An 18,788-nucleotide genomic window follows, 5' to 3' on the forward strand; every position below is an offset into this window, starting at 1 on the left:
TAAATCTCATATTTTTTTAGTAGGTACATTGTTCTTGTAGTTTGAACAGACAATCGCAACATTAAATTTTCATACTTTTGATTCATTCATTATCAACGGCATATTGCAATTTTGTGTGAACGCTCGTGTATAGGTACGTACATATGTGTGCTGATTTGATAATGCATCGTATCCGTTTAAAACTGTACAGTTTGTCATTAGTCGTTCGAGTGTGGGACGTGTAATTTATTCTCCGTTGCGTTTGAGCATTGAAGTTTTACACTATAGTGCGTAAATTGTTCCATTTCCCAATACTTAATACGAATATATACAATACATACTATGTACTTCGAGAGAAAGAGTGATCGTCAGTGCTTTTTCGGCGTACGTCAACATACCCAATCATTTTTTTTTTTCAATCTAGTGTATTATAGAAAAGACGCCTACACGGTTAGTAAAGTTTAGCACTACATCTAGTATGTGTACAATAACATGTAATTATTTCGTTGATTTATACATGGAACGTTCTCACATTTTTCTCTTGGATGTTTATCCTGCGTGATCGATGACTCTCAATGCGTTTTCCGTACTGAGATTCGCAAACGTAAAAGGAGATTGAATGAGTGTTTTGTGTCTCATAAAGTAAACGTGTAATTAGCGAATCCAGGTCAACTTCCTCTTGCCTTAAAAAATAGGCAAATTTTCCATGCAGACTGAAATTTACTGCTACGATAAATATTTGCGACTCGGTTTTTGTTTGTATTGTTCCGTACTATCTATGGCACAATACATTTTTCTCGCCTTTATGAATCTAAAATGAATCTTGAATGCACTCATTTTAAACGATATTTAATCTTATACCATTAAACCATCGGCGTAGACTAGTGGTTAGCATATTAAGCTTTCGAGCAGAGTTGTCTCGGGTTCGAGTCCCACTAGAGTTCCGCTGCTGACCAGAACTTGGTTTGTGACTCGGTTTGATCGGTTCCTGTAAACTTGGCATCTGCTTTTATATCTCTCTTGCTAATATCAAGCTATTTAGCGTCTTGATGTTCGCTAATTTGATTATAAAATGCTGCAAAGATTTCCATAGATGTCACTGTGGATGTTTGTATGAATTCGCATTGTACATATATTGATCGTATTATATCTGTTTAAGTGCACTCGTCGTTTTGTAGCGATCTGTAAAGGCGAGTGTTCATGTTCTAAGAAATAAAACAAATTATTATCCAGCACTGCACATCACTGCACGAAAAAGACTAGTTCTGTTTTTACTGTACAACGATTTATTTTATCCATCCACTATACTCCACCGTATATACATACATATGTATAATCTCTACTATACTTCACCGTGCTTGTTTTGGACGAGTATAAGGCAAAATCGACCTACATATGAATTACAGGACGCGACGATATACTGCAATATTGCTTGCCTCGTATCGTCGAGTCAATTGTCACAATATGACGTTTCTGAAAATATTCATATGCATATAGTAACACTTTCGTTAGTACGGGTGCACTTGCCACTATAACGTCATGTCATGCGTGAATATTTCCAAAGAAAACAGATTCTGCTTGATATGTTTCGGTGATTATGTATTGCTGTATAATATGAATAGATCGTGTCGGTTGCTGCTGTTTCGCTCACATGCACATTACGGAACATATTAATGTACTAAATAATATTTTTCGTACTGCTACTTACGTGCAGTTGCCGACTTTATTGAACAATGTGCTTGGTTTTTGATTAGATGTTATCAATTTTTCCTCCGACACATTCATCCGTATGTTGAGATTTAAAAAAAACACGTTTGTATTCATACTGCTTTGTATAAAAAAATAATAGTGTTATCAGCCTAGTATGTACTAATTAGTAGAGCTATTTATGTAATTATCTGCATCATTTATTCCGTGGAAAAAATGAGTAAATTTATTCTCCATTCAATTTCAAATGTCGCATACCAGGTTTTTTTCTCAGAATAACAAATATTGTCGCTATAATTTCGATTATGATCTTCGGAAAAAACAGTACAATTTATAATTAACGTGTCCAATTCTTTAATCTTCTCAATTTATTGTCTAGGGCTAATTCGCCGCAACTCGAATAACTCAAATTGCCGTCTAATAGCGCTAGTATTTCTAAATTGGTCAATTAAAATCGTCGACAGATCGATCTGAATGGCGTAGATTCCCCATTCGGAAAATTCATTTTCGCATCGGAATTCGTATTAGTCAAGCGTACAGTACATCAGGGATGTCCACTATCGATTAAATTGTCTGCCAAATCTTAAGGATAACATCGAACGGGCACAATCATTGCATACTATATTCAAACTAAAATTGCGTTGAGGTTTTAACATCTTCATTTATTGGTCACCTGTCAAATATATCTTTATAATTAAGGAAATTGTGATCTTTTTAGGTACATTGTACATAGATACATGTATCCGGTACATAAAAGAACCGTCTTAACAACGACCAGTCATTGATTTCTCAAACCATGTATAGTTTGTCGGTTGATTTATCTCCGGTAGGGTAGGTCTCTGGCTACAACTTAACTAACCCCGCAACCTCAATACTTTTGAAAAATACATTTTATGTATAAAATATTATTCAAACAACTAAACATAGATTGGAAATGAAAATTACACTATACTTGGTTCACTCAAGGAAGGGATTTAGGAAAAAAAGTACATGCTATCTCCCTCACCGCCTCTCGACCAATAACATTTCGTGCAGACAGTAGAACACTGTACAGGCGAAATGCCATTGGTCGAAATGTGGTGAAGAGGACAGCATATGCGTTTTCATAAGTGTCATCCTCATCGGATGCACCATTATCAATATATATTTTAGTTAATTTATTCATTTAGTGTTCCCATTGAAACCTTCGCGACCACATTTGGGGTCGAGACCCATAGGTTGGAAACCCACAATCTAAAGCAGCGTTTCTCAATCTTTTTGGGCCTTTTGAGCTTATTTTTCTGTGACCCTCCCCCCCCCCCCTTTTTTTAAAACGAAATATGTAATAAATTTACAGTTTACTTCATATAGTGTGATTCGTGTGCCTGGTGTTGCCAGTGATAGATAGTAAAATTGCTTCTACTGACAATATCACGATGGTTACGAGGTTTTGAGAGGAGATATACATATGCACATATATATAATATGTACATATAACTTGCATAAATCCATATTCGACAATATAAGATGTGGGAAATGGAATGAAATATAGACATGCCCTCACCCAATGCTGTGGAAATGTACTCCTCTTTATTTACATACATATTTAAAATCTATTTCAATATATCACTTTATTCTCCTTCTGCCCTAGAGTTGGTTAATCCTAAAAAAAATTTTAGAATTGTGCCTCCCTTGAAATGCTATAGAGCTCCATTTGGACCGAATAGACCCCGGTTGAGAAATGCAGATATAACGGCATATTTTTTTATTATCAGTGGCGTGACATTGTGTCACCTGAAATCTCACTCTCTTTAAATGTCTATAATGATAAATCGATCGCAGTAAAAAACTAGATCATGAAAACGTGATCAGTGGTCGAATCTGAGTTCGAATCCGTCAAAATCTCGAGTTCGAATTTTCGCATGTATGTATTAATTTTCGCATCTCAAAACTTCATCTATTGTTACTACATACATACAAACTGAAAAACCTAGGGAACTAAAAAAATACAAGGAGAGGAATAAGAAACGCGTCTTAGGGCGAAAACACACTGAATCAAACGGCATGAGTACTTTTGTACTTTCGCGTTGTAAAAAACCGCATAGGCTATTTTTGTGACAAGTGAACATGGGAATTATGTCAAACCTATGTCAATACAAGAATTTAAGGCTGAGTGCCGTAGCATAGATTATGCGTGCTATCGTTTTTTTTTACATGTACAGGACTATTTAAAAAAAATGAAGCTAAGAAGAGGCCTTGTAAAAAGACGTGCTGCGTATATCTGCGCCCTTCGGTGACCGAAATATTATACATACACATATAAAAGTGTCTTATGGACAACCCTGTTGCATACAATGCGCCATTTCCATCGATATGCATATATGTAGATACTCGTATACGGATATTTGTCATTCCCACGAAGATCACATAACTCAACATTGGATAAATAACACCGATCACAATGTCGATCGATCATGTTTCTAGACTTACACATTATGCGTATTATAACGCTCGTAAATCATTTCCTATATTGTTTTCCATAGAGGAAAGTCGCCTTTTCCGCGGGGGTGTTCCACGAACCTACATATGTATGTATGTATGGTACCAGTTGCGATTTTTCTGCATTGTCAATTGTTCTACGTGCAATTAAATTGTTTTCGACGGTTTACCAATCAAATCGACATTGTAACACCGGCTGTTGTTAAACTGCCCACAGCTTTAATTTATTTTTTTCTTGTTTTGGTTGTTGGGTTTTGGTTTGAGGGACTCGTTCTTTCGTCGTAGGCAGTTTTCGATTCGTTCTGTGTGAAGATGTCTCGCGTTGTGGAGTCGGCTTGGCTTTTAATGATGATTGCACTAATCGCAATCGTCGAGTGCAATCGTTGGGAGTCGAGGCATTGCAGTAGTGCAGAAAAGTGCATCATTGTAAACGGACGTTGTTGTTGTGTCTCGCTCGAAAGGTTGTTATTATCTTGAGATTTAATCTCGCAAGTGTCGGATTATGTTCTGGGCTTAGCTTCGTACCGTGTGCTTTGGATTTTGTTTTTTTAAGTTTAATACTCGAATATTTGTTTGTTTTTGTTCAAAAAGTTGATGATAAGATAGTGGCGTGTGATATATTATCCACCTATGATTTCAAATATTAATCTAATAATTTTGCAAAAATAAAATTGATTTCAATAATAATAATATTAATACATAGTGAGTAGAGTGTGCAAGTAATTTTCGATAACTGCATATTTAATAAGACTTCCTTTTTTGGTTTTGTAATTTTAAATTTGAATCATTAAGACAGTAGTTTGTATAATGATGACCTCTTTTCATATTTAATAGAGTTGCATTTGAATCTTTGAATCTTTTTATTTGGAAAAGTTATGTTTTTTACATACAAACATACATATGTATTTAAGATAGATGTGATAAATGATAACTTTAGGGCGCAGACACACAGAGTGGTACGTGTTTGTTTATCTTACATAGTTTTGCACGTGTAAAAAACCTAGCACGCCTGATCTATTCCAGGTCAAAACTCACCCTCTGGAGTGTTTTCGGTGATATATTTTCCTCATATTAACAGTGATCGATAACGGATTACTCCTATATATGAATAAATGTAGGAAACACTTGTCGAAATAATAAGATCTTACGAATTAATAATGGCATGAAGATACGCCTCTAGCTGCTGGAGCCCACGTACTTGTTTTGATCTGGCATATATCAGACGTGCTAGCGTTTTATTTACATGTGTAAAACTATCGTGTTAAGTAAAAAGTAAATCGTTTCTTTAACTCTTCAGTTGAGTTAATTTTTATTACAAGGCTCTTCTACATATATTTCACTTCGCTCATTGTTCTGACAATATATCCTACATTCTTACGATCGTTTTGAAACTTTGCCATTTTTACAAGCCTCTTCTATATTTAACTTTCCTCATTGATCTGACAACATAAGTATATTATATCTTACATACATTCTTCTGGTCGTTTTGAAACTTACTTAAACTATTTTGCGCGGTTTGGTCAACAATAAATATTCAAATCAATTCCGCCAATGCGATGGTAAAAAATAATCGTAATAGACACGTTTAAAAAATACTAAAATCTTGAATATCTTAACGTTTTATGGTTAGTAAACTTATATATTTTTGCCACCCTCTCGTTTTGTCAGATTTTAATTGTTTAAACGCCTATAACTTTTTCTTTTTCACAATATATCTTATAAAATTTAAATTATAGGTTCTCATTATCTCTCATATATATTTTTACTTCACTCATAGTGTTAATAATAAACGTAAAAATGTCTACATTATAATTAGCAACTTACGCTTTTTGCTCAGTTGGTGGAACATGGGGCTAGTTTTTCAAGATGAGTCAATTTCTAAAACGTGTAAACCATTCTCAGTTTATTTATTTGCATTTAATTGTATATTACATTTAAAAAACCATTACAAAAAGTGCATTTTCAGGTTCGATTCTCCTATGTACAGTATTGTGACTACTTCCCAGAACCGTTTCGTGACGCTTTGTTGACTCCACACAAAAAGTAGTTTCTACAATTACAATTCAAGCGCTTCTTTTTTTTAATGTCGCCTCGTGTCACCTGTTCTCGAACATCCGGAGGTGTTTCGCTGATTGTTTCCACTGATTTTTTCGTGTCTTATTTGATCATCATTAGTCGCCGGACAAAAACGTAAGAAGTCCCACGACTTTGCACCAAGAAGGTCAAGCGCGATGCGCAAAAGCCCACAGTCGCCACTACTAAATTTTCCTCTATCGAAAACACATAAAAAAGAAGCACACTTCAAATTTAGAAGAATATCGTAATAAATCAACTCGTAATATATTATGTAAAATTTATTTGATTCGAACGGTCGAATTATACGCTCATACACACTGGACTTCGACGCATACTTCCTATATCTTTATTGAACCGTAATTTAGTTTCTAATCATTGGGCGGCTTTTTCGTTTTAAGGTAGTGTGTCTGCCAAATGTCGTGGCCTTTTAAATAATAAATTTTTCGCATTCGACGCATTATGTTGTGCAAACAGTGTGTAAAACATTAATTGACTGATTTGCATTTCTGCTTGATTTTCCTTGCTTATTGGCACTACAATCAATCAGCATTCTGGCTGGTATAGCGCCCGTCAATCGTAAAGTTCATGGCTTGGAGAATGAAACGATTTATTATTATTCCTCCACTGGCTTCACACCCTATTAAACTTTGTTCCAGTTTATTATATTCAGATATTCTTTGAAAATGTTTCTTAATTAGGTATTTATAATCCTCATTTAAATTGCTAGTCAGCAGCCATTCGAACATAATTTTCTTTTACAATTCTTCACTGAATCAAGATTTTTTTTATAAAATACTTGCAATTTTTCCTTATAGAAACTTAACCATGTTTATAATGTTCTAAACCAGAAATATTTTATCTTTACCTGTACGCTTGGAATTGCTTAATATTTATTATAAACGTGAAATATTACTCATACAAATTTATTATTGTTTTTATGATTCATCCCAAAAATAATATTGATATAAGCAAAAGATGTGTGGGAAATTATCGATGCAATAAAACCGATCATACAAATAATAGGCCTACATACAAAGTAACGATTTGAAAACATTCAAGGTTTCATTCCGACAGATAGTGAAACGAAACGTGTATTGTAATAAAAATTACGCCATAACGCTATCATTGTTTATAAAAGATTATTTAAAAGTGTTGTGATTTGACTGCTATTCCTTACGTGTGTTTGTGTAATCATTTTTGGTGTTGTTTTTGTCATTGCTTTGCTTTCACTTCAGACGATCCGACGTCAGAAACGATGAGGAAGATCAGCGACGATTATTCCAGAAAACACTTGGCAGGTTTGTATCGTTTTATTTATTATTCATTTTAGACCATACTTTGTATATACCACGTAGATCCATACATACAAACACAGGTATATGTAGTTGAGTGGGTTGAGCTTCTGTTGCACCGGTGTAGTAATTAAATGCATTTAATTATGCATGCAGTCGGATGCGAACTTCAAAGGCGATCGGCATCTCGGCCTGAATGATGATTGATTAATCATTGGACTTGTCGGATATTTGTAATCTGTCCACTTTTATCTCCTACTATCTAAACACGCACTTTCTTCTCACGATTATCGGCGATTATCTTGTCAGATTTCACTCTATTGAATTATTTGATCAATTATTATTATCGAAAGTGAGGTAGTTGGATTTATACTGTTGTGATTTCCATACTTTATATGGTAAAGATCGTCAATGTAGGGCACGAATACGGGCGAAAACACACTGAATAGTACGGAACGTCACGCCCTAGGCTCCACACTGTGACAGTGGGTATTGCCTAAACCGAATTCAGGTAAAGTTGCACGTGGATTTCTTACTTTTCTTTAAATATGGGATTCACCCTTATCGATCACTGTCAAGTAAGGATAAAATATCACCGAAAACGCTCCAGGGGGTGATTTTTGGGACTGTTAATCGTGTATCTGGGCTAGGGGTGCTGCGTTATGACGTTGCGGTGTGGTAACGGCCGGGAAGAAAGTAAAGTAGTAGTCACCAACATGGTCGAATCGTTCCCAACTTACAGGATAGCGACCCAAACTCGACCGTGTCGTAGTGTACCTTAGATCAGTTTTAAAAGCATTGTTTTTCTTATGGAAGATTTTGTGTATTCTTGTGCGATTTTGAGGTCATCATTATACGATAACCCGCACGTAGTCCCCTGCTTTTAAATTTGTTTTTATCTCATATGGCTAATTTGTTGAATTGTATTTTCATCCTGTTGATTAACTTAGTAAATGATCGAGATAGAGGTCAAGTTCTGCTACGCTCTGTTTGACCCATGTGTGTTCTCATTAAGCATTTTCTTAATAATGGGATGCTCTTTTACATAGAAACTCTTTTAAACCATATCCTGTTTGCCCTCCATTTTTTTACAATCACTATTGTTTATCATTTTCTATAACGTTCCGGAGAGGAACGATAACCCGCATGTACTTTCCTGCGCTGATATTTAATTTTATCTCATATGATAAATGTGCTGAATTGTATTTTTATCCTGATGATTAACTCGGTAAATAATCGAGATAGAGGTCAAGTTCTGCTACGCTTAGTTTGACCCATGTGTGCTCTCATTAAGCATTTTCTTAATATTTTTTTACAATGATTATCGTTCATCACTTTCTATTTACATATATGTATGTAATGTTCTTGAGAGGAAATAATATACTTGCATATATTCTTAATATAATCAATTAATACATTCCAGGATAGGGCTGCCATATATCCCGGTATACTAGGACATGTCCCAGTTTATAGATCCGTATCAGCTGTCCCGGTATTCTATGTATGTAGCTGGTTAGTCAGACAAAAACTACAAAAGAAAAACAAGTAAATGTGAGAATGAAAGGTGAAAGGGCAGTGAAGGTTTAAGGACAAGCGTGAGCTAACCTCGCCCCTGTGCTTGATTTACGGTCATTTCACCGTATGACCTTTTCGTCGTGCGACCTGCAATTACTTAATCGTATACACAGAGCCGTACAAAGAGAGCAACGGTCCCGGGCTTCAAAATCTAGGGGTGCCAAAATCTTCATCACAAATTTCAATTTTTAATAAAATTTCTAAATGAATTCGACAAAATGTCGAATTTTGAAGTAAAATAGTAAATGCAAATTGATAGATTTAATTTGACAGCAAATTATAAAAACGATGTAGACAGTATTTAGAATTTTTCAATAACCGCCGCATCAGTTGATATATCATTCAGTAAACTTTAAATAATCCAAATTTGTTTATTAAGATCTTCAATGGGTCAGAGTTTCAGTTTTACCATTTATCATTCAATTCCCAAATTTCCCGGTCTGCATCTCGACAATTATGGCAGCCCTATCCTAGGATCAAGTATTTTTCGATAAGACCCAGAAATCAGTTATTTTTCTTAATTTGATACATAATTAATCGTCGTTATTTTACTTAGAAAAACTCTTCAAAGAAAACAAAAATAAGATACAGCTAAATGATTCAGTATAACTTTATATTGGTGCGTAAGCGTTTGTTCAGGATCCAAATGAAAGACCAAAGTCGCTTTACACCATTTATTCAACGATTCAGGAGGTCCACACGTAACCACCGCTCACTCCAGAATAATTGATCCACCGTGTGTACCTCCTTATAAAGAACAAGTTTCCCAGCATAGCATCCCCGATCCATTGGCGTGTCTATTGTCTAGGCACGTGGGTCTACCCGCGCTCGCCCCGCTCTGTACGAGAACCCCAGCGTATCCTTTGTTCGGGTACATATTGAGTCCCGTTAGCGTAATATGAGTTATCTATGTATTATTCACCCACGAATGCACAGGCAGTGAATACTCTCTCCCGTGTTTCCACGTTACAATATCTTTCTAAATTTTGTTTTTTCAACAACAACTTCTTCAACTGGAGTTAATAATTTCAAACCTCTGCACTTTTACACTATCTAAGATACTCTTCTATAAAAGAAACACTATCTTAATATAGAATTTTAATTTGAAAATACCATATTTGTTTGGAATTCACTCTTCAAACCCGTTCAAATATGATATGCTTTATATAGCTTCGTCTGCAATCAAAGTTACCCCACCCACCGCTCCATCTAAACGTGCATCCGAATTTTAACACTGATTACTGTCAATTTTTATCGCACCTTGCATAATTGTAAGGTACACTTATTGACCTCGCGAAATTAACACTTAACGACCGTGGCACGTACGGTCAAGGTATCGTCTATAATATAATACATACTTACGAAAAACGGTGTGCATATCAATCTCTTCAAATGACTAACTATCTCGTCCTTAGTGTTTACCCGAAGTTTTACCACCATAGAAGGCTTTGACCGCAAAGGTCACGCCATCTGAGGTCAAATCCGACGAATATATCTTCGGCTAAGCGTTGACGTTCTGTTTGGACTGTCTGACGCGTTTGATGGATGGACCAAATTTGTTTCAATATGTCTAAATTATGCACCGGCGATTGATCGCACGCTGTTTGTATTCATTAAGTCTCAAGTCTCAAAAGTGCCGATCGTTTATTTGTTTTTTTTTCTTCTTCTACGTCTATCATGATAAATGATCACTGTAAAGCTTGGCGATGATCCAAGCCTCTATTCATTACATTTTACGTTCGAGGTTCGACAGTGTCCGAGTGTCGTTTGTCGTTATTAGATCATCATTATTGCTGCACCCACTCAATTTTCAACACTTTTCCAAGGAATTTCCTTCTTTATTTGATAAATTTGCATTTAAATAGCGGCCTATTACACGGCGAGGTAGGAAAATCTTAAGATTTTCAATATTGAAACGCTTGTTTGTACAATTTTTTTGTTTTTTTCTTTCAAAGATGAAATTAAACCACCCTGTTTCAATCATATCAACTTTAGATTAAAACATTTCAATTAGATAATGTAGATTCTTTGGTCCTAAAGTACTTGCACGCAGAAAAACGATCAATTTTTTACTTGTTTTATTTCATATTCAGTAGCTTCAATTAGAAAAGTTATAACTACCACCAGTAATAAATATCTACATACAGATGGGAGCTTTATTTACCTTTGATATTAAGTGTGAAGCATCTTGCTTTTGCTGTACTAAGTTCTATTATATACTCGCTTCAATTTATATATGTATGTTGCAGTCCAAGTGTACATTTAGTTCGTTCATGAACATACTAGTTAGTTCATGCACAAACTATTAGGCATAGGTTTAAGTATTCTCAATAGTTTTTGCCATCCTCTAGGCATGTATGCTTACACCAATATTTTCAATATTAGCGGAAACGGAAATGATAGCAACGTTGTAATGTGCTTCCATAGGATTTTCCTTTTAAATACCTGGCGTTTTGACAGTTAAAAGTTTCATTTGACACCTGGTGAGTCTGTTTGAAGATAGCATGTGACTGTTAGCACTTTAACTAAATCCAATTAGTTCGTGTATGAACAAACTTGTAAGTACATGATCGAACCGGAGTGAACATTTAAACTGTAACATACACCTTAGATACTCAATCATGATGTGGTTACAAGATAAAACCATACAGTTATGTGTGAACAGTAAAAATGCCAGAGAACTTTTAAAATATGGATCCAACAAGCAACGTGAGCATAAATATTGTATTACAACATCTTTAAAAACATTTCTTAAGCAAAAGCAAGTTCCTCCACTCAATAAAATAGCAGTTTAAGATACAAAATTTTCATTTTGAAAATCAGATCTTCCTGCCTCGCCCCACTCTAAAATTTTGTAAGTATATACACGTTAAAATTTTTGCTATTGCACAAATTTTCATAATGACTTTGCACCGATGCACTTTTATGTACATGTTTTTTGTATATTAATTTTCTTTTTGGTGTGGCTTTTTTTCATTATTGTGGTATTTGCATGTGGATCGTCCAGACGTCCAAGAAGCTGATGAAGAGGTCGATGGAGGTCAAGAGAGTTCCACAGATACTTCGCCCTCAAGAGAGCGTAAGCCATCCAGTGAGTTCACATCACTTTACGATCGGACCAAATCCGAACTCAGCTTAAGTAATTTCATCACTTACTTTACTTCTTTCACGAAAATCAATACAACGTCATTGATTGCGTTTTCCTCGCGAAAACTAGTCAATGCTTTATAATATTGTAATATATGCATGTGGGTTATTCGTGAATGTAAGCAAAGGTAATTTTGTATGTACATACATGTGTATTTATTTATTAATTTTGTATTTACATTTTATAGATGTGCTATGTGTATATTTGTCACTTAACATTGCGTATATATGACGTTATTTGTATAGAAAAGTCGGTTGTTAGTCAATACAACAACATTACGTACCTGCTCAGCCCACGGTGTTCAATCAATCATTTATTAAAATACACTATCGTCATCGATTAAATGCATTGGAAGTTTCATTGATATCTACACTCATCATATTTGTTTTACATATCATATTTGATTAAATATACACATTATATCTGGGTGGGGAATAATAGGCATTCCATACATAGAATGCTCAAGCAGTTCATTCATATTATACAAGTTTTGTTTTTGATATTTGTTTTTGATAATTTATCATTTTGAACTAAAATAAGAATATTTAATACATAGGAAAAGACTACTGCAATCGACTGAGTTCATAATACTTCATTTTTTTATTTTCCATCCAATTTTAAGCATTCGTGGAATACTTGTATTTCCACAGGTAAATATTTACTAACAGATAGTAATGAGTTTATGTTTAGTTCTAATCAATAGGCCAGACTACCATTATATTCGAAAAATTATTTTGTATCAAAATCTTTTACTTGAATTCCAAACAAATTGAATGAAGTAGTTGGAGCATTGGAGTCAAAAATTTCATATTATTACTCTGCTCTAGCTTTGGACAAAAACTACTGCTCTATGTAGAGCTACAGGTTTTAGTCCAACAACCTTCTGATTCAATGATTACTGTTAAAATCACAACAAAGCTTTTATTCGAATTCCAAACAAACCGAAAGAAAGAGTAATGGAGTCAAAATTTTCATTACTTTGTTCTAGCTCAGGACAAAAACCCACTGCTCTAAAGCTACAGGCTTTAGTCCAAAAATGCTCTGATTCAACAAGGACTATCGAGAAAGTAAAAAAAAAACTCATAACAAAGCTTTTACTGAAAGAAACTGAAAGGAGTTGGAGCAATGTAGTCAAAATTTCCATTTCATTACTCTGCTCTTGCTCTAGACAAAAATCTACTACTCTAGAGCTACAAGCTTTAGTCTCACAACATTATAAATCAATAAATACTGCCAAGAAAGTGAAAAAACTCATAAAAAATCTTGAATTCCAAACAAAGTTGGAGCAATGAAGTCAAAATTTTCATCTTATTACTCTGCTCTAACTCTAGACAAAAATTTACTGCCCTAGAGCTACAGGCTTTAGTCCAAAAAAGCTTTTACTTGAATTCCAACCAAACTGAATGAAGGAGTTGGAGCAATGGAGTAAAATATTTCGTTTCATTACTTTTGCTCTAGCTCTAGACAAAAATCTACTGCTCTAAAGCTACAGGCCTTAGTCTAACAACGTTCAACGAGTATGTAGTCTAACTGATTCAACAAGTACTATCAAGAAAGTGAAAAAACTCATAGGCAAAGGGTCATATCACCCACACATACTATTGATTAGATTCAGCTGTCCATCTGGTGTTTTCTCAATGTTGCAACAAGTGGACTTGACATTCTCCGTTAAATCCGGAATTATGCAAAAGCGTAGGAAACACAGCATTAACTGAGCCCCCATGATATCATTAGTAATTCCACACGTTCGCTTTTCTTCACAAAAAGCGTCAACCATACGCCTATACTTGTTTGTGTTTCACATGTCACCCGTGTAGACTGGTAGCCGCTCGGGTGGACAGATTAAAATATACTTAAAAAAAAAATACATATGTAATTTATTGCATCGACTCCTATATGGATTAGTCGTTCAGTCCACCCGTGCAGCTCGGTATATGTAGCAAGCTACTCTGCACCGTTGTGGTTTTTGTGTGTGTGAGCTTTTTGTGTTGCCCCATGCAGCTTGCAGCACGTACAGTATCACCTCCATGGACCAACTTTGGGAGCATCATCCCCGTCGCTTGAGCGAGGCCGGCCTCCGTAGAACCTCAGGTGAGCACCGCTGCACCCTCGATACTTTCCTTGTATACTGGCTTCCCACGATTCACCACTTTTCCTTTCTCTATCTACATATATACGAACAGTTTTATACTGCCTTTCAATTTGAATTTTTATAACATTCAAATTTTTCTTCTTCTTTAGTCTATAGTTTCGAGGAATGCTTTGTCTTAGTGTGCTTGCTTGCTGTTTATTTTCATATACATATATGGTTTGGCTTTATTATTTTTATATTATCTTGCTATAATGCTGTCCGTTTGGACGTATTAAGTCTGCTGCATAATCAACGAAGTAAGGTAAACTTTATATTAAAAAAAAAAAACTTATTTTTAAGTTCATTCATTTATTCTCACCTTATCGAAAAGTCATTTGTCTCATTTATTTATATAAATAATATTATAATTAAATATTAATATAATTAACATCACATCATTATCCAATTGACTTAATAATATGACATCCAATTATCGTATTAATAATGTTATAATATACTATGTAATAAAAAATATGATACATTGTAATAAAATGAGTGAAATTCCCTTATTATGAGTGAGTGTAATTATTCTGTAACATACATATGTGTTACAGATAACCTTACTTACATACTATAATGGGATTTTACCATACGAATTTGTATTAAGGTGGATACAGACCTGTCTAATTGCAGTTTCAATCTATAATTTCATGCGTCTGTTTGTATCTTAATATAATATTTGCATAAAAAAAAAGTAATTTTGTAATGTGTTGGGTATTCAGACCACAGCATTGTGCTGACGGAAGATACTGATGGTTTTATCATCGGCGATAGAGTGTATGTCGGAGGAAGCAAACCCGGTCAGATCGCATATATAGGAGACACACAATTCGCTCCAGGAGAATGGGCTGGAGTCGTACTCGACGAACCGATCGGTCAGTTTGTTACATTCAAATAAAAAAAAATTCACGCAGTATTGTATATAACTGAAAGAAATCATGAAACATTGTAGGGAAGAACGACGGATCAGTGGCCGGCATCAGATACTTCCAATGCGAACCCAAACGTGGTGTATTCTCTCGTCTGACACGATTGACGAGAGATCTCATATCCTTACCTTCCCCCGCATCGCCGGCAAGCGATCAGGGAAGCATATTGAGCGAAAGACCGTCAATTGCCAACGGTGGACCACGACAGCTGATGTCACCAGCACCAGTGGCTTCGACGCCACGGCCGAGACTACCACGCTCTGTCTCTCCTAATGGCAGCATGAAAAGTTTCAGCAGTAGAATGAGTATATTCAAATACCTGAGCGAAAATTGGATTTTATTATATCGTTGAGTCTCTTATTGTATGTGGAAATTTTTCCTTGTTTAGGTACTTCTTCGATATCGCTGGGAGAATTGAAAATTGGAGAGCGAGTTATCGTATCTAGTAGTCAAGGTAGTAAAGCAGGTACATTGAAATACTTGGGCACAACAGAATTCGCTCCCGGACAGTGGTGTGGAGTTGAATTGGATGATCCGATTGGTAAAAATGATGGATCCGTCGAAAACAAAAGGTCATTTTGTTATTTAGTTCATAATGTTTCATAATAGCAATTTGATAGAGTTGCCATGTCAGATATTTAATTTAATAATACAGTTTTTTTCACATCAATGCCGTCGAAATGATATGCACTTCAAGTTTAGATACATATGTGTTTAGGAGGCCATAAAACCGCCCACTTATTTATAGTCATTTATAATACAGTTGCAAAAAACACTATTTCAAATCTGCATATGCATTGTTTATTTCTTTGATCCATCGAAAATCTAACTACTTTACATTACAATAGTCCATATGCAATTTGAATGAATCCTTTACAACAAACTTATTATATAAATTAAATAACAATGGGTAATTAAATATTTTTGTTTCATATCATTATTTTTTATGAGTTTGGTTTTAATATAATAACAGGTTGCCTTGGATATTTCGATATAATTATTCTTCTTCTTCCTCATTTGCTCAAAGCTGATCACCGTGGTCATTGATATCATCTGGAATCCGGTGGACAATCCGCTTCCACTAATCCCCGGTCCTGTTCCAAGTTGAAAGCAGCGTTTAGAGACGATCCCGTCAGTTATTTAATTTAATCCGACCATCTTATGGGGGACTGTCTTCTCACTTGCCTTCTCTCTAGTGTTCCGTTGATTGACAGCTTTTCTAGTCTTTCTGAAACTGTCAGCTCTTTGAGGATGAAGATGTTCATGCGTCTTGCTGTCCATGGAATGTTCAGTCCACCTCCAACACCACATTTCAATGGCTTCTAACATGTCCTTTTCTCTCTTTTTAACCTTCCATGTCTCGACTCCATACAATTCCATAGGGATTATCATAAATCGCACCAGACAGATGTCTAATTTTCTCATTATAGAGCGGTTTTTCCATATCTTTGTCAAACTGATCATCGCCGTTTTCGCTATTCTTATTTTTCTGCAGATTTCTGATTGGCGTCCTTCTTCTCTTGAGATCAAGATACCTAGCTAAATAAAATCTTTGACTTTCTCATAGTCTTTTAAAGTGTGGCGGGTATTATTGTAAACATGGCTGTTAAATGTGAAGGGAGTAAAGTGGCAGCCACCAACATGGTCGAATCGGTTCCAACCCACAGGAGGCGACCCAAACTCAACCGTGTCTTAGAGCCCTTACAAAAGCATTGAACTTTATGAGAGACTCGAATCTTTCAACGATGAGGATTTTCGTTTATTTCTTAACCCAGGTTCCCTGGCTCAAGACCTGGGTTGACCTCGATTGAAAATAATTTATTCCGAGTATTCAAGTCAATCGTTTCCCATCAGAGTTTGCTAATTTATCTGATTTCATTGTTGAAACGGTTCCTCGTCAAATTGGCAAAACCGTCCTACCCACTATTTAACCCTTTGAGTGCTGACGTTTTTTATGTTGAAACCCCGCCACGCTGAAAATTTCGCCAACATTTCCAACTAGAATTATTTAGAAATCCAATAGAAAGCAGGTATAAATATTGTAAGTAATCCAAACAAACCCTAGATAACTACCGCCGAGCATTTCGGGTTTTGACTCTCTAATATATCTTTACACAATATAAAATAAACAAAAGAAGTCTATTAATGAATGCATTTTTCCAAAACCAGTTCCATCTTCTTCATTGTTGTTAAAATGCAATGCTCACAATCTAAATGCCAAATCACAATCTAAAATACTCCGAAGTTAGGGATTTCCATCGGGTAATTCTGCTATGGTTATAAGTTCAGAAATTCCTGTGTAAACGAATTTTTATAAGTGTTGACAAATGAATGACACGGATTACACGACCCACGTTCAATGCATTTGTTTTCAATGCTACCTGAAAAGGCTTTTAGCTGGTAGTATTCTTGTTTACTTTGTACACGCTCAAAATACAACGCCTATCAGCGTATTTTATACCTATGGACTTGTCAGCAAAACGCCGAACGGCGTTGGTCAGCATTCAAAGGCTTAAAATTTATAATCTGTATATTTATATATGTAAACGCTTAAAACCATACGTGTCGCTCAAGGACAACCTGTAATGGCATCATTGTATATTAAAATATAAATAAATATCTTAACTCTACATATGTATGAAAATGTATGCATGGCATTTCTATTATAAAAGCTGATTGAATTTGTATCAAAATTAAATGAATTGTAATAGTATATGAATATGTATTGTATTTTCAATTAGTTGAAGGTAATAGTAATTTCCACAGGTATTTCGAGTGCGCACCCAGGTTCGGACTCTTCGCGCCGGCTTCGAAAGTCTCCCGTTCCCCGTCCAACCGACGTCCCGGCACGTGCGCTGTCCATGGAAGGGGATCCCCGCCGGACTCACTGGCTTCCTCAGTCCGCAGCAGCATCGGAAGACCACGATTGGGCGTGACAGCTTTGGCGGGTAGCCAGGTAGGCTAGGCGGTCCCGGCGGTCCGCGCCAGCCCCTGGTGCCCCGCGGTTTTCGCGGCACCACCCCGTCACTACCACGCCGCCTACGTCTCTCCCGACATGTTCGACAAGGCCATTATCATCACCACGATGTACTGAATGCTTCACGAAACGTTTTTCTGGATTCTTACAACGGCGCCCGGCAACCGTGCCGAACCGTCGTACAACATTGCCGACTTTTTCACTTTGATCAATGTAAATATTTGAAGGTTGTATTCATTCTGTGATGGAATTGTAACATTATCATTTTGTTGTGTAATGTTTGTGTGTGTATTATGATCACAAATGAAAAAGTCTGCAAGTTTTGATATTTCCCTATTTGGTTTGTGCCGATTGCATGTATACTACCTTATTTGTATCAATGCTGCTTTCTATTACAGCTTTATAAAGAAACAGTTTGACAAAACTGCTGAAATCTTACTTTTTATATTTATTTATTATTATATTATATTTATATCCTCCCTTAAGGGTCGTCCAT

General features: G+C 35.7%; 1 protein-coding gene across 1 annotated transcript in view; it reads left to right on the forward strand.

Annotated features, from left to right (window-relative positions):
• The window catches only part of CLIP-190 (Cytoplasmic linker protein 190), an 86,406-nt gene that overhangs the window by 53,268 nt on the left and 14,350 nt on the right, over window positions 1-18,788 (forward strand). Inside the window, exons 3-9 of the mRNA XM_077441761.1 lie at window positions 7,476-7,538; window positions 12,115-12,246; window positions 14,257-14,346; window positions 15,109-15,261; window positions 15,339-15,620; window positions 15,704-15,887; window positions 18,082-18,271. Of these exons, the coding sequence (XP_077297887.1) occupies window positions 7,476-7,538; window positions 12,115-12,246; window positions 14,257-14,346; window positions 15,109-15,261; window positions 15,339-15,620; window positions 15,704-15,887; window positions 18,082-18,271 (1,094 nt within the window). The remainder of the gene's footprint in view (window positions 1-7,475; window positions 7,539-12,114; window positions 12,247-14,256; window positions 14,347-15,108; window positions 15,262-15,338; window positions 15,621-15,703; window positions 15,888-18,081; window positions 18,272-18,788) is intronic.

This window comes from Arctopsyche grandis, chromosome 11 (genome assembly GCF_051622035.1).
Source record: "Arctopsyche grandis isolate Sample6627 chromosome 11, ASM5162203v2, whole genome shotgun sequence".
Taxonomy (NCBI): Eukaryota; Metazoa; Arthropoda; class Insecta; order Trichoptera; family Hydropsychidae; genus Arctopsyche; species Arctopsyche grandis.